Genomic DNA, 17,170 nt, shown 5'->3' with positions numbered 1-17,170 from the left:
ATGTCGGATTTGGAAGTAAGGACTGAGGAAGACTGCAAAAGTTACCTTTATCCCTCACCCCAGAAGATTACCAGGAGGACCTTGTGGGAACTGAAAAGAGTTTTAGGAACAAAAATATAAAATGATTGAAAAGGTTTACAAGATTTGCTCATTTTCTTACAGAAAGAGTGATATCGATCAAATAATCATAACCAACAAAAAAATTATCTATAATAAGTGGAACTACATTAAACTAAATGCTGCCACATAGCAAAAGAAATAATAGACAAAATAAAAGGGCAACCTGTGAAATGGGAGAAAATATTTGCAAGTTATGTAACTGGCAAGGGATTAATCAAAGTATATAAAGAACTCAAAGAATTCAACAAAAAAAAAACCCTAAGAACCAAATTTTAAAATGGGGCAGAGGAACTGAATAATTTTCCAAGAAAGACAGAAATGGTCAATAGGTGCATGAAAAGGTACTTGACTTCACAAATCATCATAGTCACAGTGACATTTCACCTCATACCTGCTACAAAGGTCATCTTCAAAAAAATGAAAGATTAAGTACTGGAGAGGTTGTGGAGAAAGGGGAACCTGTATACTGTTGGTAGGGATGTGAATTGGTATGACCACAATGGAAAACAATATAGAAGCTTCTTAAAAAAAAATTAGAAGTAGAATTACCACATGATCTAGTAAAAACGTTTTCTGAGTATATAACCAAAGCAACTGAAATCAGGATCTCAAGACATGAAAGCAACCTAGCCTAAGTGTGTCAGTGGAAGAATGGATAAAGAAAATGGTGTGTGTGTATGTGTGTGTGTAAAATGGAATATCATACATTTTAAAGTGCATGTGTGTATATATACACACATATATAACATAAGTGTGTTACATATGGTGGAATATTATTCAGTCATGAAAAAGGAAATCCTACCACTGTAAATACTGTAGCCCCCTTCATTCATGGGGGATACATTTATTGTGCTTACTCATGCAGCACATAAACTAAAATTGGAACTATGGGGGATACAATCCAAGACCTGCAATGGACATATGAAGCCAAAACTAGTACCCAATCCTTTATGTATTATTTTTTATATTATAAAAACATACCTATGAAGAAATTTAATTGAGCACAGTAAGAGACTAACAATAACTAATAATAAAATAGAACAATTACAAGATATTATATAAAATTTATGTAAATGTGGTCTCCCCTTCCCCCTTCTCAATATATTTTATTGTGTCTAGTGTTTTTCAGTTGCAGTTGATCATGGGTAACTGAAACTATGAAAAGTGAAATAGCAGGTGCATGGGGTGGGGGGTTGCTACAGCACTGTATGATTATCACTTATATGTAGACTCTAAAGGAGGCAAATTGAGAGAAACAGAGGTGGTTACCAGGGATTGGGGAGGTGGGGAAATAGAGAGATAATCAAAGGGTAGAAACTTTCAGATATAAGGTTAACAAAAGTGGGGATCTAATGAACGGCATGGGGATTATAGCTAAAATATTTATTATATACTTGAATGTTGCTAATAGAAAACATCTTAAATGTTCTTACCACAAAAATGAAATAGTAACAATGTGACATGAGAGAAGTGGGCCTTAACAGCATTGTGGTCATCATTTTGCAATGCATGACATGAACCAAATCAACACACCTTAAATGTACACAATAGGTATGTCAGTTGTATCTCAATAAGGCAGAGTAAGTGGGGAGTATTTGTGCCCATAATGACTGAACTAAGAAATTATTCAGTTGACAACCTTCATGATAATCCTGGATGCACCTTATCACTTTGCAAATTATGAAAATGAAGCCCAGAAATGTGACTGCCCAAAGTCACATAATTCCTCCCTTAAGCTCTCACTGCCCTGATGATTAAGTCATAATTAGGGGGCGGAGGAGGGGGGAGGGGAGGAACACAGAACCATTAAGAATATAATGCTCTATAAGTGAGAGATATCAATGAAATTAACAGGTTATCAATGAAGTTAACTAGGACATCCAATGTCTGGAATCCAAAAATACTTTTAAAATATCCAGTTGAGTATTTAAAAATAATCTCAATCATACTTCAGATTCCCAAAGGAAAAGACTCTTTTAATGCCAGGCACCCAGACACTCCTTGATTTCATTAGCATTTTTCATCAGTTCTATTTTAGAACTCAGCATAAAAATATCTTCCTTTATCATTATCAGCAGGCACCAACTCCCATAAATCAACACCACTTTCACATCATGAGGGCCATCTAATCAAACAATGTCAGAAGCTTATAGCTCAACACCAATGTATGCTACTAAACAATCCTCAAATATACAATCACCAAACTGGAACATTATAGGGGTAATCTTACACTAACCAAGAATTTAATGCTAAAATTAAAATCATTTGCAAAGATTCATGAAATATTCAGTTACAATAGAGGTCCCATGAAAGAATGATAAGGTTTATAAGAGGTCATATATGCTAAGCCTGGAGCTATTACGCTATCCAAGAAGGGCTTTCTATGTTTTCCAGAAATGTCTATAAACAGAAGCAATTTGAAGAATCTTCTCTGGCATTTAACAATCTCAATGGCAAGGCTGAGTGCTCCAATAAAGCAGACTGATGTAGAATTCACCCTTTTGTAAGCCTAATGGCTAAACTCAAAAATTTCATTTTAGGGACTTCTGAGGTGGAAGTTGAGCAATACAAAAGCATTTCCAAGTTTGCTAAAACCAACACACATTTCTCAATGGTTCAGAATATTATTATGAAGCTACAGCAATTAAAGGAACAGTGCTGGCATAAAGATTAAATTAATGCAACAGAACAGAAAGGCCAGAAGCAGTTCCACACATTTCCGGAGGTAAAGGATGTGTTCCTCTCACTATGGAGACACTTTCATGAGTGTAGCAAAGTACTGAAGTCAAAATTTCTCAAATCCTATGTTATGTCAATGACACCTCATAAAGCTATTTTCTTCAAAAGTCGCTAATTTTTCAAAAACCTCTCTGTGGTAGCAAACTGTTGCTTGTTCATAGGGGATAACAATGCTGATGCTGCCTTTTCTCTCTCTCCCTGGCTCATGGACAGCATTATACTACATTCTCCCTACCTCCCTTACTTCCTTGTTATCAATGGCACCGATGTACACAATTTCAGTGGCTTATTCATGGTTGGTTTAAGTCAATTATAATAATCCTATTTCTCTTTGCGTTCTGAGTTTCCATTGCACTCTGGGGTGACCAAATGACCCCATTCTGACCAGTAAAGGAATGTCAACTGGGATCTTCTGGAATATAGCTTCCCACTGAATGGAAACAGCTGCCTTTTCAGCCCCTCCTGTCGTGAATGTGACTGTGTCAGGATGTGATCAGTGCTATGGCAGCTACCTCGCAACCATATGGCAAAAATCTACCCATATGAAAAGGGAAGGGGCTAAGTGAGGAAAACAGAAAGGCAGTAGAGAAAAGCCTGGATCCTTAACATTACTGACACATAGCACCAAACTAAAATTTGCTTTTAAAACTTTAGTAAGGATAAGAATCGCCTAGGAATGCTATTAAAGTGCAGATTCTGATTAAGTAGGTCTGAGGAGTGGCTCAGATGTGTTATTTTCAACAGGCTCCAAGGTGATACAAATAGCAGTCTAAATAGAAGATCCTAGATTTCTCATATTGTGAATAATTAAATGTGGCTTTATTTTTTAATTCACTATTAGAATCCTATTACTTTCGGCTGAAAGCTTTCCTAATTCATACTGATTGGTTAGGGAATTTTCACACTGTTGGATTCTCATAGAACACAATGAACACAATTTCTGAGTCTGGAACTGTTGTTTAACCCACAGCATACAAATTTGAGAAATAAACCAATTTACATAAGGTCAATCAAGATTTGAAGACATTTCCTATTTTTGAAAGGTACCTTTTTCTCCTGCTCCTTAACCAAAACATCATTCACTAAGTCATTCAATCAGCTCTTTGTTCAGTCATTCAAATATAGGACACAGCAGATGCAAAGAACTGTGCTAAATTAGCATTGGACACCTGGAAAAATAAAACACAGACCCTGACAAACTTATGATAACACCATGATAAGGGCCTATAGAGAGGAATAAAGAAAGGCTGGCTTACGGTTTTCACGTCATTGGTGCCAATAATTCCACCTATCTCCCCGAGATCCTTCAATAGCAAATTCAGGATCTCGGTGGCCCTCTTTTTCTGGTGGTTGCTAAGCTCTTGTAGCTGGTTCAGCTCTCGCTGTGTGGTTGTCAAAGTAGTCTGAAAAACACATTTTAACAATAAATTAAAAGGGTTACCCATCAATTTTAGACATGCAGTCTTGCATATAACAACAACATAATGTAGTAAAGAATTTTGTATCATTTCAACATAAGTCCTTTTAAAGCAAACTAAATCATGGCACAGCAATGTCAGAGGAGGATTTTATCTTGACCTGATATGCATATCAGATGACAAATTCCAGGTCAGCAAATTAGGTTTGTTTTATTAGAAATAAATAAAGCCTGAAGGAAGTGCTTAGGTTGATAATGTTTAATCACATCCTCCTACCTACCAGATGTTACATTTCAGTCCTCATTCTCCTGGGTCTAAACATACCTGCAAGCGTTCCCACCTCCATTCCCAAACAAAGCTGCTCCTTGGACAACTTCCAAATTCCCATCTGACTTCCCAATAATAGATGGGTCTGGAATGCCCAAAGGGACATTAATGAGCTTAGAAAATGTCTTATAATCTTCACAGTAAAACTAAATCAGACACTATTCATCTCTTTTCAAAATTAGTGAAGTTCAAGAGGAGATGGTTTCTTACTCTAAAGCAAAAGCTCCATTTTATTGCCAAACATTAGCAAACCAGTTTCACTTCCATCCCTGGTGTATGTTATAACCAAAAAGTTTGTTAACAAACTGTGTGTGTGTGTGTGTGTGTGTACAAATATACATATATTATACACTTATATATATTTAACGAACTTAAATTCTCTATACTGATAGAATAGCCATTCTTTGATGTCTTGGTATTAATTCAATCAGCAAAGAAAATAATTCCCCTCAATTATGGAGCTGTAGAGGTAAATGCAAAGACATTTATGCAATTCTTCCATATGCAGCTATTTTACTAGAATTCTTTTTAACGATCTGACTAAAAATAGTACTCTGAACATGCCTAGTACTTTGGTTTGACTGAATTTGAGAACTCCATTATGGAAAATGTTTCATTGTCTTGAGGAACAAATAATACCAAAGACTAGCTAAAACAATCCTGTAGAAAATAGCAAGCACGGGCCTCCCGTGGTGGCACAGTGGTTGAGCGCTGGGCTGAGAAGCTGCCCACAGCCTCTGCAGTGCCAGTTTGATCCCCGGCTGCCGGCGAGGGTCCCACATGGCACGCAGACCTCTCCTGTCGCACCCGCTGCTCTCCTCAGCAGTGTATTTCGTCGGTCTGTCTGTTCTGCTCCCCGCTCTGGCTCTGGTGAATTCTCTCACCCTCCTGTGCTTCTGACTATACCCAGTGCTTGTATAAATAAATAAATAAATCTTAAAAAAAAAAAGAAAGAAAACAGCAAGCAGAAGATCCAGCTCTTCTCTTTCCTACATGACTTCTGCTTTGTTTTTCCATGTGTTTGTTCTGGGTTTTGGCATTGCTGCTGATTTCATTTTGCTTCTAAAACCCGCAGAAACAGTGGTTCCCAGCTTGGGAAGCCATTTAAAGAGTCTCCCCAATGGCATGCAAGTAAATGTGTGGACTGAAGAGCATTTCCCATCAGCTCTATGGTCAGCAGATCAGAGCTTCTCTGCACCATCTGCTATTTCTCCTTGGCCAGGAGGACTGGATGTTTTCCACAAAACAGGCTGGGCATAATCCCATGACACCAGGCCATTGAACCAACGTTCCAAGGGCAGGCAGTTACAGACACTCAGCTCCCACCATCCATTTTCCAAGTAGAAAAGGACAAAATGGATACATCCCACCACCAGGCATCTCACCAAATGCTTGCTGGCCCTGCTGCCACAAACTCTGTGTGGGGCCCTCAGAATCTTTCTCTGAGAAGTTAATAAATGGGTAAACTGAAGCGCTGGCCTAAACCATGACAACCGGTTTAAATCAGGATGGCTCAGTCCTAGGCTAAGACAAAAAGCTGTGTGGAAGAAATGGATTTTATTCAGGAAGGTGTGAGTAAAAGTGAAAAACATAGCTTCCATGGGTCACCCAATCCTGCCTGTTGAATTAACATTTTGAGATGTATTGCTATCATAGCACATGCAAAGGCCCTAGCTGTATGCTAAGAGTTTTGGATAAAATGTCATAATTCTCATAACCCTGAAAGTAGCATGTGATTATCACCATTTTTACAGATAGGTAAACAATGAAATGTCTAAATTAAGACCTAATAGTTGTCATGTTACATTTTTAACTAGACTTTTCTGGTTCCAAAGTCTGCACTTTCTTGACTAATGCATAAGGTGCTCCTGCTGGTGTTATAAATCTCCTGGACATAAACAGTTGTGATATGCAGTTTTAGAATGAGTTGGACAAAAGTCACTTACACAAAGTACTGCCATTATTGGAGGGAGCTCAGAGACTGCATCTAAATCTAACACTGAAAAACCATTCAGGCAACTGCCTTACTGTATCGTGCCTGTCAACAAACATTATATAAGTAAAGAGTCGCACCAACAAAATCCCACCCCCTAGACAATCATGTTCCAACCGTTTTCTGGGCCAGTTCATCCGTCAGCTGCTCATTGGCCCTGGTTTTATCCTCCACCTCCTGTGACTTCTGATCATAATTGACAGCCAATTCTTCCAGGGCCTGGAGGACTTCCTTTACTTCATCTTTGGCTGCCTCATTTTCAATTTGGAGACGTGTCAGCTCCTCCTGGATTTTCTCATAGTCTCTTCTCGTGGAAGCTAAAAGCTGGAGAAATGACATGGCATGAACTAGTGACTAATGGTCAATGTCTATATTCTGTGTTCTATCCAAAATAAAGTCCTTTAAAAAAATAGACAAAACAAGCTGGAAAAGCTCAGAATAATTTAAACCCCACTGTGGTCCAGATGCTAAATTTTAAATAGAATGTTATCATTTCAAAAATTTTTTTTCTTTTGCAATTTAGAGTTACAAAGGCTTAACTCAAAGAACTGACTACTACGCATCAAAATATTATTGCATTTTTAAGCCAGCTGGCTAGTTCACATGTTGAACTAAGGATCATTTGCAAGGACTAGAATACTATTTAGGGGGCTTTTTAATATTCACATTATGTTTAATATCACATTATATAAAAGTCAATTTCATAGTCAAATGAAAGAGTATAAAATGACAGTGTTCACAATCTTTGTATTTATCATGTACATATAGACAGATCCTAAACAACAATAATAGTTAAAAATAAATATGTGGGTTTGTAAATGCTTTCATTTTCTTTGTGTGTGTTCTATTTTCTGATTTTCCAACAATAAACGCATATTGCCTTGATAATAAAGTAAATTTCAGTTTTAACTAACAAAAAGGAAAGTTATCACAGACAGTTGTACCAACTTGGAGACACAAAAGGATTGACTGAGGAGGGTAGGAACACTAAACAAATACAAGACTCCACTATAATTGAAAGAGAAAGCAAACATGATTCATCTGATTGCAAAGGCATAGATGATCTCCCTGCCTGGGGAGGTGTTTGGATGGGGGCATACTCACTGCCCTGGAGAGAGGAAGGGGAACAAAGAGGGAAGGAAATGGTTACAGAGTCTTCGTGGGGTGAGGGGGCTGGAACTGGGGGCATGAACCCAGGGAACCTGCTACAATTGCATCACACCATCCAATCCATCACATTTTAGGAACAAAACAAAAAGCGCCCTAAAGCAAGAAAGAGGAAAAATACTTAGATGGGCCTCAGTAAGAGATTTACCAATCATCTATTTTTGATAGATTGGCTGTCTGTCCTTTGCTTAGAGGTTCCTGTTTGTAAAATACTTGGCAGAACACAAGGTGATAAAGACATTTACTGGGGAATTGAATGCCATCTGGGATGAGACTGAAACAATTTGCCTCCTTTTTACTGTATCACTATATACTAACTCAATACTTGGACCTCCTTCCTCTTTGCTTACCCCTCCTCTGTTTCTAAGAACATAATGTGTATCAAAGATCAGACTGGGTGAAATGCAAAGTCAAAAAAGGCTAAAATGACAGGAAACGAGAGCTGAGCCTGGGGCAGGAGGAGTCGACTTCTTCCCAGGTACAGAGCTCCTTTACCCGAGTTCATGCAAGACTAAATACAGCAACCAAACCCCAGAGCACTACAAAATGAGAGGGTTGTTTCCCAAGTTAAGCTAAAATCAGACTTTAGTAGGCATTAAAAGGAGAAAAAAATACCAAGAAATTTCCACATGATTCAGTGATTTTGGAAAAATTCTTTCCAAATTAAATTTCTAAAACAAACAACAACAAAGCGTAGTAATAAGAGAATTTTGCAAAAGAATTTTTCATTGCATTCTTTACCTCATCCTGATCCAACATCTGTTGCTTTAGTTTCTCAGCCAGCTGGCTCTGCTGGTTAATTTCATCATCCTGAAACGAAACATCATGTTTAACTTTTTTGGTTAGTTATGTCATTCTTGATATCCTGGTTTTCCAATGACAGTCAGATACGAGGATGCCAGCTGTGAGTGGCTAATAAAATGAACAGAATGGTGTGGTATTGTCCCACAGAAAGGAGACTGTTCTGAGATGCTGACTGGGTTAAAATCTTCACCCACCTTTTCTCAGAAGATGAAATATCTTGATATTCTGGGAAACAAATTTCCTACACATTCAGCCCAGCTTCTACTCATATGGAAATCAGACATCTTGGGCTTGGGAAATGAAAGATAACGTTAGGGTAGCCCTCCCAATTCAAAGATATTAGCATTGAATATCTTTGTAAGGGAGTGAATTTCTAACAATTTGCACCATAATATATTGAGGTCCCAAATCTTGTCGAACACCTCAGTGACCAGGAATGCTATCACATGATAGGTAGGAGAGACTAGTATTTCCACTTCAAAACTCCTACTTAGAGTAGCTTGGGAAAATATTTACTACAGAATTAATCTTTGGTATTAGCAGATCTCCCCCTTAATTAAAGGTTCATTTCCTGACCAATTTAGGAAAAGGAAAAAAAAGTCAAGGAAGCCATGGATGCAGAAACGTTAATTCTTACGTTAATGCGGACCCTCCCATGGCCAGATTGGTTCTCTCCACTCTCATTGTCTGCCACTAGGTGTAGCTGGCACAAAAGCCAGAGCTTCCTGCCTCCCACTGCCCGGTGCAAAGGCCTCTGCCTGGCCCCAGACACTGCACACCGGTGCAGGAAAAGCAGCAGGCAGACAATGCCTAACCACGAGACTCAGGCTTCACCACAAAGATTTCCATCAATTCAAATGCAATTTCAAAGAAGAGCCTGTGAAGAATGACAACTTGACATCACATGCCTGTGCCTTGAAATATGAGAAAATCTGATCTGATGATACTTTCTGGGTTCAAACCTTAAGCAGAGTCAGCTTCACTTAGTGCCAATAGGTTGCTCTTTGTGCCAGGTGCTGCCCAGGTGTTTTCAGCAGCTGCCCTAAGAAACCTGTGCTGTGCTTTGTGCTTCTCCCAGAGGTAAGGTATAAGAGGGGTAAATAAACTCATGGACCTGAGTTACAGTTTTCTACGGGATATTCTCCAGCCTGTGTGGTCTAGTCTATGCACACATTTAAATCAGATTAACTCAGTGTCATAACTAAAGTTTTCTATGGAGCATGAAAATTCTAGAATCATGGTTACAGCCCTTATCTCCTTTTCCTTTGTGTAGAAAAACCCTTGGCCTTCTGTTATCAAGGAGATCCCATTTCTACTGAAATTCTACACCAATGCTTCTTGAATGGTTCTACAAAATACTCAAGACTTTACTTCTGAAGTCAGATTTCTGGCAGGAGAATGAGGGAAATTACAGCAGAGTGAAACTGCCAAAATACAGTCTTCAACTATTCTGTAGGCCACATTTTCTTATCTACTTTGTAAACTTAGAACGCCAGTTACCAAACACAATTTTGTATTTTATGCTCCTTGGCACATAAATATTAAACAACTTAACATAAAAGTCCCAAGGAGTTCAACATCCGGGAGCTGCCATCTATTCCCCCAGGACATATGAGCAATTGCTCAAAGTGATATAAATCATAGACAGCGCCGGCACTTTGTCCTTATACTCTGTCCTTAACACTGTTCATTCAAAGCCTGAAAACACAAGCCTCTTCCCTGAGAGGTGACAAGCTGGGGTGCAGTGGTTTTTTAAGGTACACTGAGAAACCAAGGGACCCTAGCCCTATCTGGGAAAGATGAAGAACAAGGATTACATTGTAAGGACATGAATCACTTGTCCAGACACATGTCCAAATCTACACTTACTCCTTACTAAGGTGAATTCTCTAAGGATGTAGGATAGAATATGGTGACTTTCAAAAATTTTTCAAATTTTCAGAAAGAGATTTACTGAGCAAACTAGATCTAATATATATCCAAGTAAATCTCTCAGAATACGTGCATGCTTATGCTTGAGCTGTCGTGTTCTTGTCTATGGATAATGGTCTTCAAGACATTTTAGAAACTCTCCTTGTACTTGGATTTTCTGAAACATGAAATGGGCTGATGGTTAACAGAGCTGCTGGTCAATTTTGATGGTAAAGACGTTTTGGCTGCAATGTCAATCAGCAAAATAAGGTTCCACTTATATTTTTACTTACACTGAATTCCTCACATCTATCTCAAGTAGTGCATTAGTATGGGAGAGGTGACGGGGAATGAGAAAGACAGTGCCAGAACTGATTTGCTTATCTTATAGAGCTCTGCTTTCATGCCACCTCTGCACCATCACCCCTCTTATGCCACATGTGGCTTCTCCTTCAGCAAACAGGACCCAGAGAAAATTCAGGAAAGAAACTCATACTGATTGATCATCTGCCATGAACTAGAAACTATTAAGCTCCATTGCAAGTTTTTGAAATAACAAATGTGAGCCCCATATTATAGATGAGAAAAATATCAATGGCGTTGAGTCATCAGGCCAGTTCTCAGCATTATGAAGTCATTGGGCTGACTCTAAAATGCCTGCTTTCCCACCACATGGCTCTGCAGTGAAAGAGTACCTGTCCTCAGATCCCTGAAGGGGCAACGCAGAGGGACAGAAGGGGTAACTGGGAGAGACCATGTAGTTAATCTTCCTCCCACCACTTTCTAAACAGACTCACAGGAGCTGATGAGTTCCTCATTTAGAGGGCTAAGGCCATGGGTGAACACTAGCCTGGGCATCAAAAGATGTGTAGCCTCATTTCTCCTCTGCCTCCATAGGTGTGTAATGTCAACGTGCGAAGTCAGGTAACCACCCTGGGCTAGTTTCTCAGCTAGACCTAGATAATTTCAGCTCTGACCACTCAATCTCTGAAGCTGCCATGTATCAACTCATTGTTCTCAAAAGTATCATGCCATCTATATCAGAAGCATGAAATTCCTGCTAGAACCTTCTAGAACTTAGAAGGAAAAATAAGAATGACAACTATTAAGATATTATCAGGCAGGCCATAGGAAGAGTTACAAAGGCCAAACTACCAACTTCGGTGCCTCCTAAGGCAGAAGTTTTGGCCTGGTTCTCATAGATCTCTAGGCATCACCCTGTAACAAAGCACAAATGCTTACCTCAAAATGTGTGCTTTACAGGGTTTTCAAGGCATATGCTGAAGGGAAACGATGTGATAGAAAATGTCACATGCTGAACATCAAGAATCAGAGACTCTAGGGGTCAGCTCTGCCAGGTACTAAGTAAAACCCCCAAGACATGGCATTTTCATCATTCTGAGCTCAGTCGTCATCGGGAAGAGTGATCCAAGACTCTTTTAAGGTCTCAACTCACTGACAGCACCATGTGCCACCAAGATAAATGATTCCAAATCCCACCAATCATGACAGGTGTCTATTCATACATAATGGAGTATAGTATCAGATTATTGCCCCTCATCCAGGACTCTCTAAGGATTACTAAAAATGAACTCATCAGTTCGAAAATGGACGGGGAAATAGCAGTATGTTTAAATAATAGCATTTCTTTGGAGAAATCACAAATTTGATACAGTTGACTTATTGTTACTCTCCTTTTTTCCTCTTTGTTTGAAATTTTGCATAAAATACCTGGATAAAACAGAAGGGTATGTTAAGTGCCTAATGGGCAATTAACCCAGATCTCCTGAACGTGAATATTTAATTAACTATGTTACCAGGAGGGAAGGCTGACCTCAGTTAATGCTGTGGTCATAATGCAAACTAACAAGGACAAACATAGTTTGTCTACAAGTTTGTAACTACAAACACAGAACTAAGTACCTTAAGGCAACCAGTCACATTTCACTTGTAAAGGTGATGCCAGACTGAGTTTTATTCAGAGGAGAGAAGCCAGTAAGATTAATGGTGGTGTGAACATAACAAAGCTGTTTTATCCATGCCAGAAGTGTCCCCAAGCACTGAGCTGAACCACAACAGAAAAAAAATTAAATCAGACTAAAAACTACAGCAACCCTGATAGAATGAACAGAAAGGATTTAAAATATTCCAAGGGCAAGCTGCCAAGATCATGTGAAACAGCAATTTAATTTCCTATGCATATGGGATTCCTAACTGGACCTTGATGGGGGAATGAATGATATAGTGTTCTCCAAGGTCTCTCCTGCCCTTTATTCTAACTTGTCTGTTGACATGACTATTTGAGTCCTATGTATGCCAGAAAACTGAACCTCCACAGCATGTTCAAACTACTCCATTCAAGAGTAGGCGCTGCCAGACCATATGCCACTACTACCGGTTCCTCGTCCTGAAGCCTTGGAGCTACATAATTAAAGCACACTTGAGTACTGGAAGCCATCACCCTCACCCAAATAGCTAGGATTATTGTTGGAGTTACCAAAGATGACTGATAGACTAGAGAAAGAGAATTAAACACAAAGACCATGGACACACACACCTACTCCAACTTCTAGTGGTAAAGACTCTAAATAGCACCTGGCTATCTATTCAGGTCAATATCCCACTCTGCCAATCCAATTTCCATGAAAACTTCCATTCCACATGAAATCAAGCTTTCCTGAGTCTGCCCAATCAAGAGCAAGGGTAGGTAACAAGAAGGTAGTAATACACATCTGTCAGTCGCCCTCCATCAGTTCCAGTGGGTGTAAAACGGCTTCTAGCCTACAGGTGTGGGGACAGCCACCTTTGCCTTTGTACTAGAGAGAGTACGACACATCTCTGTTCACGGACCTTATCATCCAATTGCCTGTAGAGACAGGAGATTTCCTCATCATACTTCTCCTTCTCCTCTGCAGAGATGCCCGCAACAACAGGAGTGATATTGTCTATGATGGGGGTATTATCACAGGGCTCCAGGGTCTTCTGGTCCTTAGCACTGATCTGTTCATCTTCAGGCACAGCTTCTCCTGTAAAGCACAGTGGAAAAGAATTGAGTATTGGATAAATTCAGCATGCAATCCCTCCAGAAAAAGTTCCAAAAAGTCACTCCCGTAAAAAAGACACACAGGATGCTATAATAAAGAGCTATTACACAGTGTTCTTTTTATTTGATAAGAAAGGGTGTAGTTAATGGACTAACATTGTCTAAGGAAGAAGAGGACTACAATCTTCCCCTCCTCATTAAGTAACCTGTTCTGTCAACCACAAAAGCTCTTAACTAACCCAACTTGCAGTGATACCCTGGTTTGTTTGCACACACTTTCCTTTTGTTAAGGAATATGCTGGGGTTTGACTAGAATCATAGTCCCTCTAGAGATTGATTCAAAGGGAAGCAAACCTCTGAGACATCCTAATCACCAATTAATTATGTTACCAATTAATTAATAAGGAACAGTTAAATCAATGAACCAATTCACCACTGTGGGGCCCAAAGTCTCTCAATCTAAGAGTCTCTGAATCTGAAGCAAAAAGCCACGGTAGCCTAGACTACCTGACACTACACAAACACAAGCTCCACTAACATCCTTTCCCCCAGGAAGTCAGAATTAATTGGTTCAGTGGGAGAGTTCAAATAGAATAATTTTCTGTGATGTCAGGGAGATCCAGGAAAACAAAAGCAGCCAACCCAGAATATCATGTAGAGTCTACGTAGCCACTTCTCAGCCCGAAGAGCAGTATTCCTTGGGGCCTTCGAAGGAAGAATTACCAAACTTGACAAAGCAAACCGAGGGGAAAAATGACATTCTCAAGCTGGCCAATGGCTATCCCCAACAAGAAAATCACCTTGTAAAAGCAAGAGGTACACAAAAAGGATTCAATGAGACCCACGTGGCCCAATGGAGACTCTCAAATATCTTCTTGGAACACAAACCCAAACCAGGCATACTTTCCCATTACAGTGTTTACCATCAACTTCACACTTAGTTTGCTATAATCAGTGAGTGTCTGTAATGTTCCAAGCCTCATTTCAGTTCTCAGCCCATAAAAAGCATGTTGTGGAAATTCCCTGGGAAAAACTACCCTCGACCAGAGGGATTTTTCTCAAAACAAAACAAAACAGAACTGGGATGCTAATCCATGGCTTCCTTAACAGAATCTATCGTGCCTCAGGGAACCCACTTGAACACTGCATACAATTATCTCAACATAAACAAAACACTTATGATGGGTCAGCTTTGCTGCTTAAGATTCCATTATCTTGCTGGATAATCATTAAATGGTGTTGGTGGGCCTCCGTGTCAAATAATTAAAATTAACACCCGATGACTTCACTTTTATACCACTTCAGTTCCTTTTGAAGCAGCAACTTGGAATAAACAAAACGTAGAGTTATTATTTGGCTAAATGCAAAACAGAACCAACCTTTTTTCCTTCTAAAGCTCAGCAAGGCTATACTGTACCTGTCTTTTTATAAAATTATTGACCTGAAACAAAAGCAGAATATCAGAGTAGCCTCTGAACTGAACCTGAACCAAATAAATATTTCATTCAGTTCAAATTCCTGCTTTAAAACATCTATCAATGACCTTTGTGTGCAGACTGGCTTTCATCCAACTAAAGAATCTATATTCTCTACAGCCTGCTAAATCCACAAGCTATAAAAGCAGTCCTGTAATCTAGACCCTAAGAATTGAAAATACATATATATATATATATATTTTTCTAACCATAGAATATATACTAAAACTTGAAAGTCCTTCCTCACCTGTTCCAATTCCAGTTCCTCACCAGAGAAATGCACCACTAATGCTGAGAGATGTCCATCCCCTCCTTGGATCATGACTATCTCTAATTTTTCAATTCTAGCTTCTGCAATTTCTAAGCAGGGCAATACAATGTGAATTTAATCTTCCAGCTAAAGCACGATAAAGGTGAAATTCTTAAAGGGCCTGGAACAGAACTCAATCTGAATGTGGTTCTATTACCCATAAGCCAACTCAACCCCAGTGCAAAGGTAAGATACAAAATGTCCTATTCCCTGTGTTCTTTGATTCCAAATGGCCAGAGAGGCTGTAGTATCACAAGCCTGGATGAGCTAAAGATGCTTTGATTCATCTGGGCAGGGAGGAGTCAGGGGTGAATCTCATTTTACAGAGGCAAGTGACCTACCCAGAAAAAAGTCACAGACCTGACCCCTGTGCAGCTGCCCTTTTCCTCCCACTGAGCAATTACAGCATCACAAATTCTAGGGGTCCAGCGAGTTAGCCAGCTCTGCTAGGTGGCATCCTGCAAGTGACCACAGCGTGCACACACATCTCCAGTACTCCAGGGCAGATGCCAAGCTATGCTGCACTTTTAACATCTCATTAATCACATGCCCACCTTCTGATTAGTCTCTTGATTTGCTATTTTGTAAATGAGAGGAAAAAAAATAATGGCTCTAACACAGAGTTATTCTAAAGCTTAACTAAAATAGCATAGGTAGAAAACACAAAAGACGTTATTATGTAAAGTCCATCTATTATTCCTGCCTCTTCCTAACAAACTGTCCACTTTTTAAAAAAAACTCTACAGAAAAGATGTCATTTTTACTTATTCTGAAATTAGTGTTTCTGAGGTCTTCACAATAGCCTAATGGTTGGAAATCAGTTCTAAAAGTAAAAATGTAAAGCACCATCCGGCCATGAGATTTCCTTTCGGGTTTATTTTTATTATTATTAAAACAATATATAAAACCTGTAATGGACTTTCCTTTTTCTTTTGAAGAATTCTCTGAATCAAAGCATCAACAAGTCACCCACAAAGCGACATCTAAACAACCAGCTCTTGCCAGTTTCTATTCTAAAGGTCAAGCAGTAGGGATTATTTTTTGCAGCAGCCGTTCAGGACTAGAAGAACAAAGCAGCACCACGCAGAAACAAAAGCAGCAGGCATCTGTGGGAGAGCACCGTTCCTGCTCAGAGAGGAAACCAAGGGCTAGTTTTCCAAATACCACTGTCCTTCAAAGGACCGAGAAAATGACTTCCAGAAGCGTCCCTGGTAACTACACTGTCCAGTTCACAAACACGTCTGGGGATTGTAAATTCCCAAAACTATGCAAGACCTGACACTAAGCAATCTGTCTCCATGGCAATCTCACCACGTTAATCGAGAATATTCCCTGCACTGCAGTGGACTGAGTCTCCAGAGAAGCCCCCACAAGGTGATCACGGAATAACTGATGTAACGAGGAAGACAGCTGCAAACAACCCCTGGAGAAATGCATCCTAAAACCTGTGGTGGAAGAATGAGAAAAGGACCTCCAAATGGAAATTAGCATCTATTTTAAAATTTCTTTTAATTTATCCCCTGAGGCTTATATCTGCTGTCTATAGGAAAGTGCTTGTAATATTGTAAAGCATCTGATTTTCTAGAATGAAAGCCACCCCCCTCTCCCCCACTAGGAACCTTTTTTTAAATAAGCATCCTGGCATTTCCTAGTGTCGGATGTAATTATCTTTAAGGACTAAAAAGATTTGTGTGTACACAGGAGCATTCACTTGGAGCATACCTGTAAGGTTTGCAGTGCATTTTAATTATAAAATGAAAACTCCCAGAAGGCATAAATAACATTTCTATAAAAAGTAGAAATCCATCAATTGCAATGAATAAGAATGACTGACTAATCAAAAATTCTTGTTAGGGATATTAG

General features: G+C 39.3%; 1 protein-coding gene across 1 annotated transcript in view; it reads right to left on the bottom strand.

The window, feature by feature from the left end:
* KIF5C (kinesin family member 5C) overlaps positions 1-17,170 on the bottom strand; it is a gene marked incomplete at both ends in the record, with an annotated part of 143,296 nt that overhangs the window by 23,828 nt on the left and 102,298 nt on the right. Inside the window, 4 exons of the mRNA XM_084254976.1 lie at positions 4,116-4,262; positions 6,715-6,921; positions 8,506-8,574; positions 13,330-13,505. Coding sequence (XP_084111102.1) covers positions 4,116-4,262; positions 6,715-6,921; positions 8,506-8,574; positions 13,330-13,505 — 599 coding nt within the window. The remainder of the gene's footprint in view (positions 1-4,115; positions 4,263-6,714; positions 6,922-8,505; positions 8,575-13,329; positions 13,506-17,170) is intronic.

This window comes from Talpa europaea (assembly GCF_964194135.1).
Source record: "Talpa europaea genome assembly, chromosome: 1".
NCBI lineage: Eukaryota > Metazoa > Chordata > Mammalia > Eulipotyphla > Talpidae > Talpa > Talpa europaea.
The sequence above is the reverse complement of the archived record's forward strand: the minus strand, read 5'-3'. Positions and strand labels throughout refer to the sequence as shown.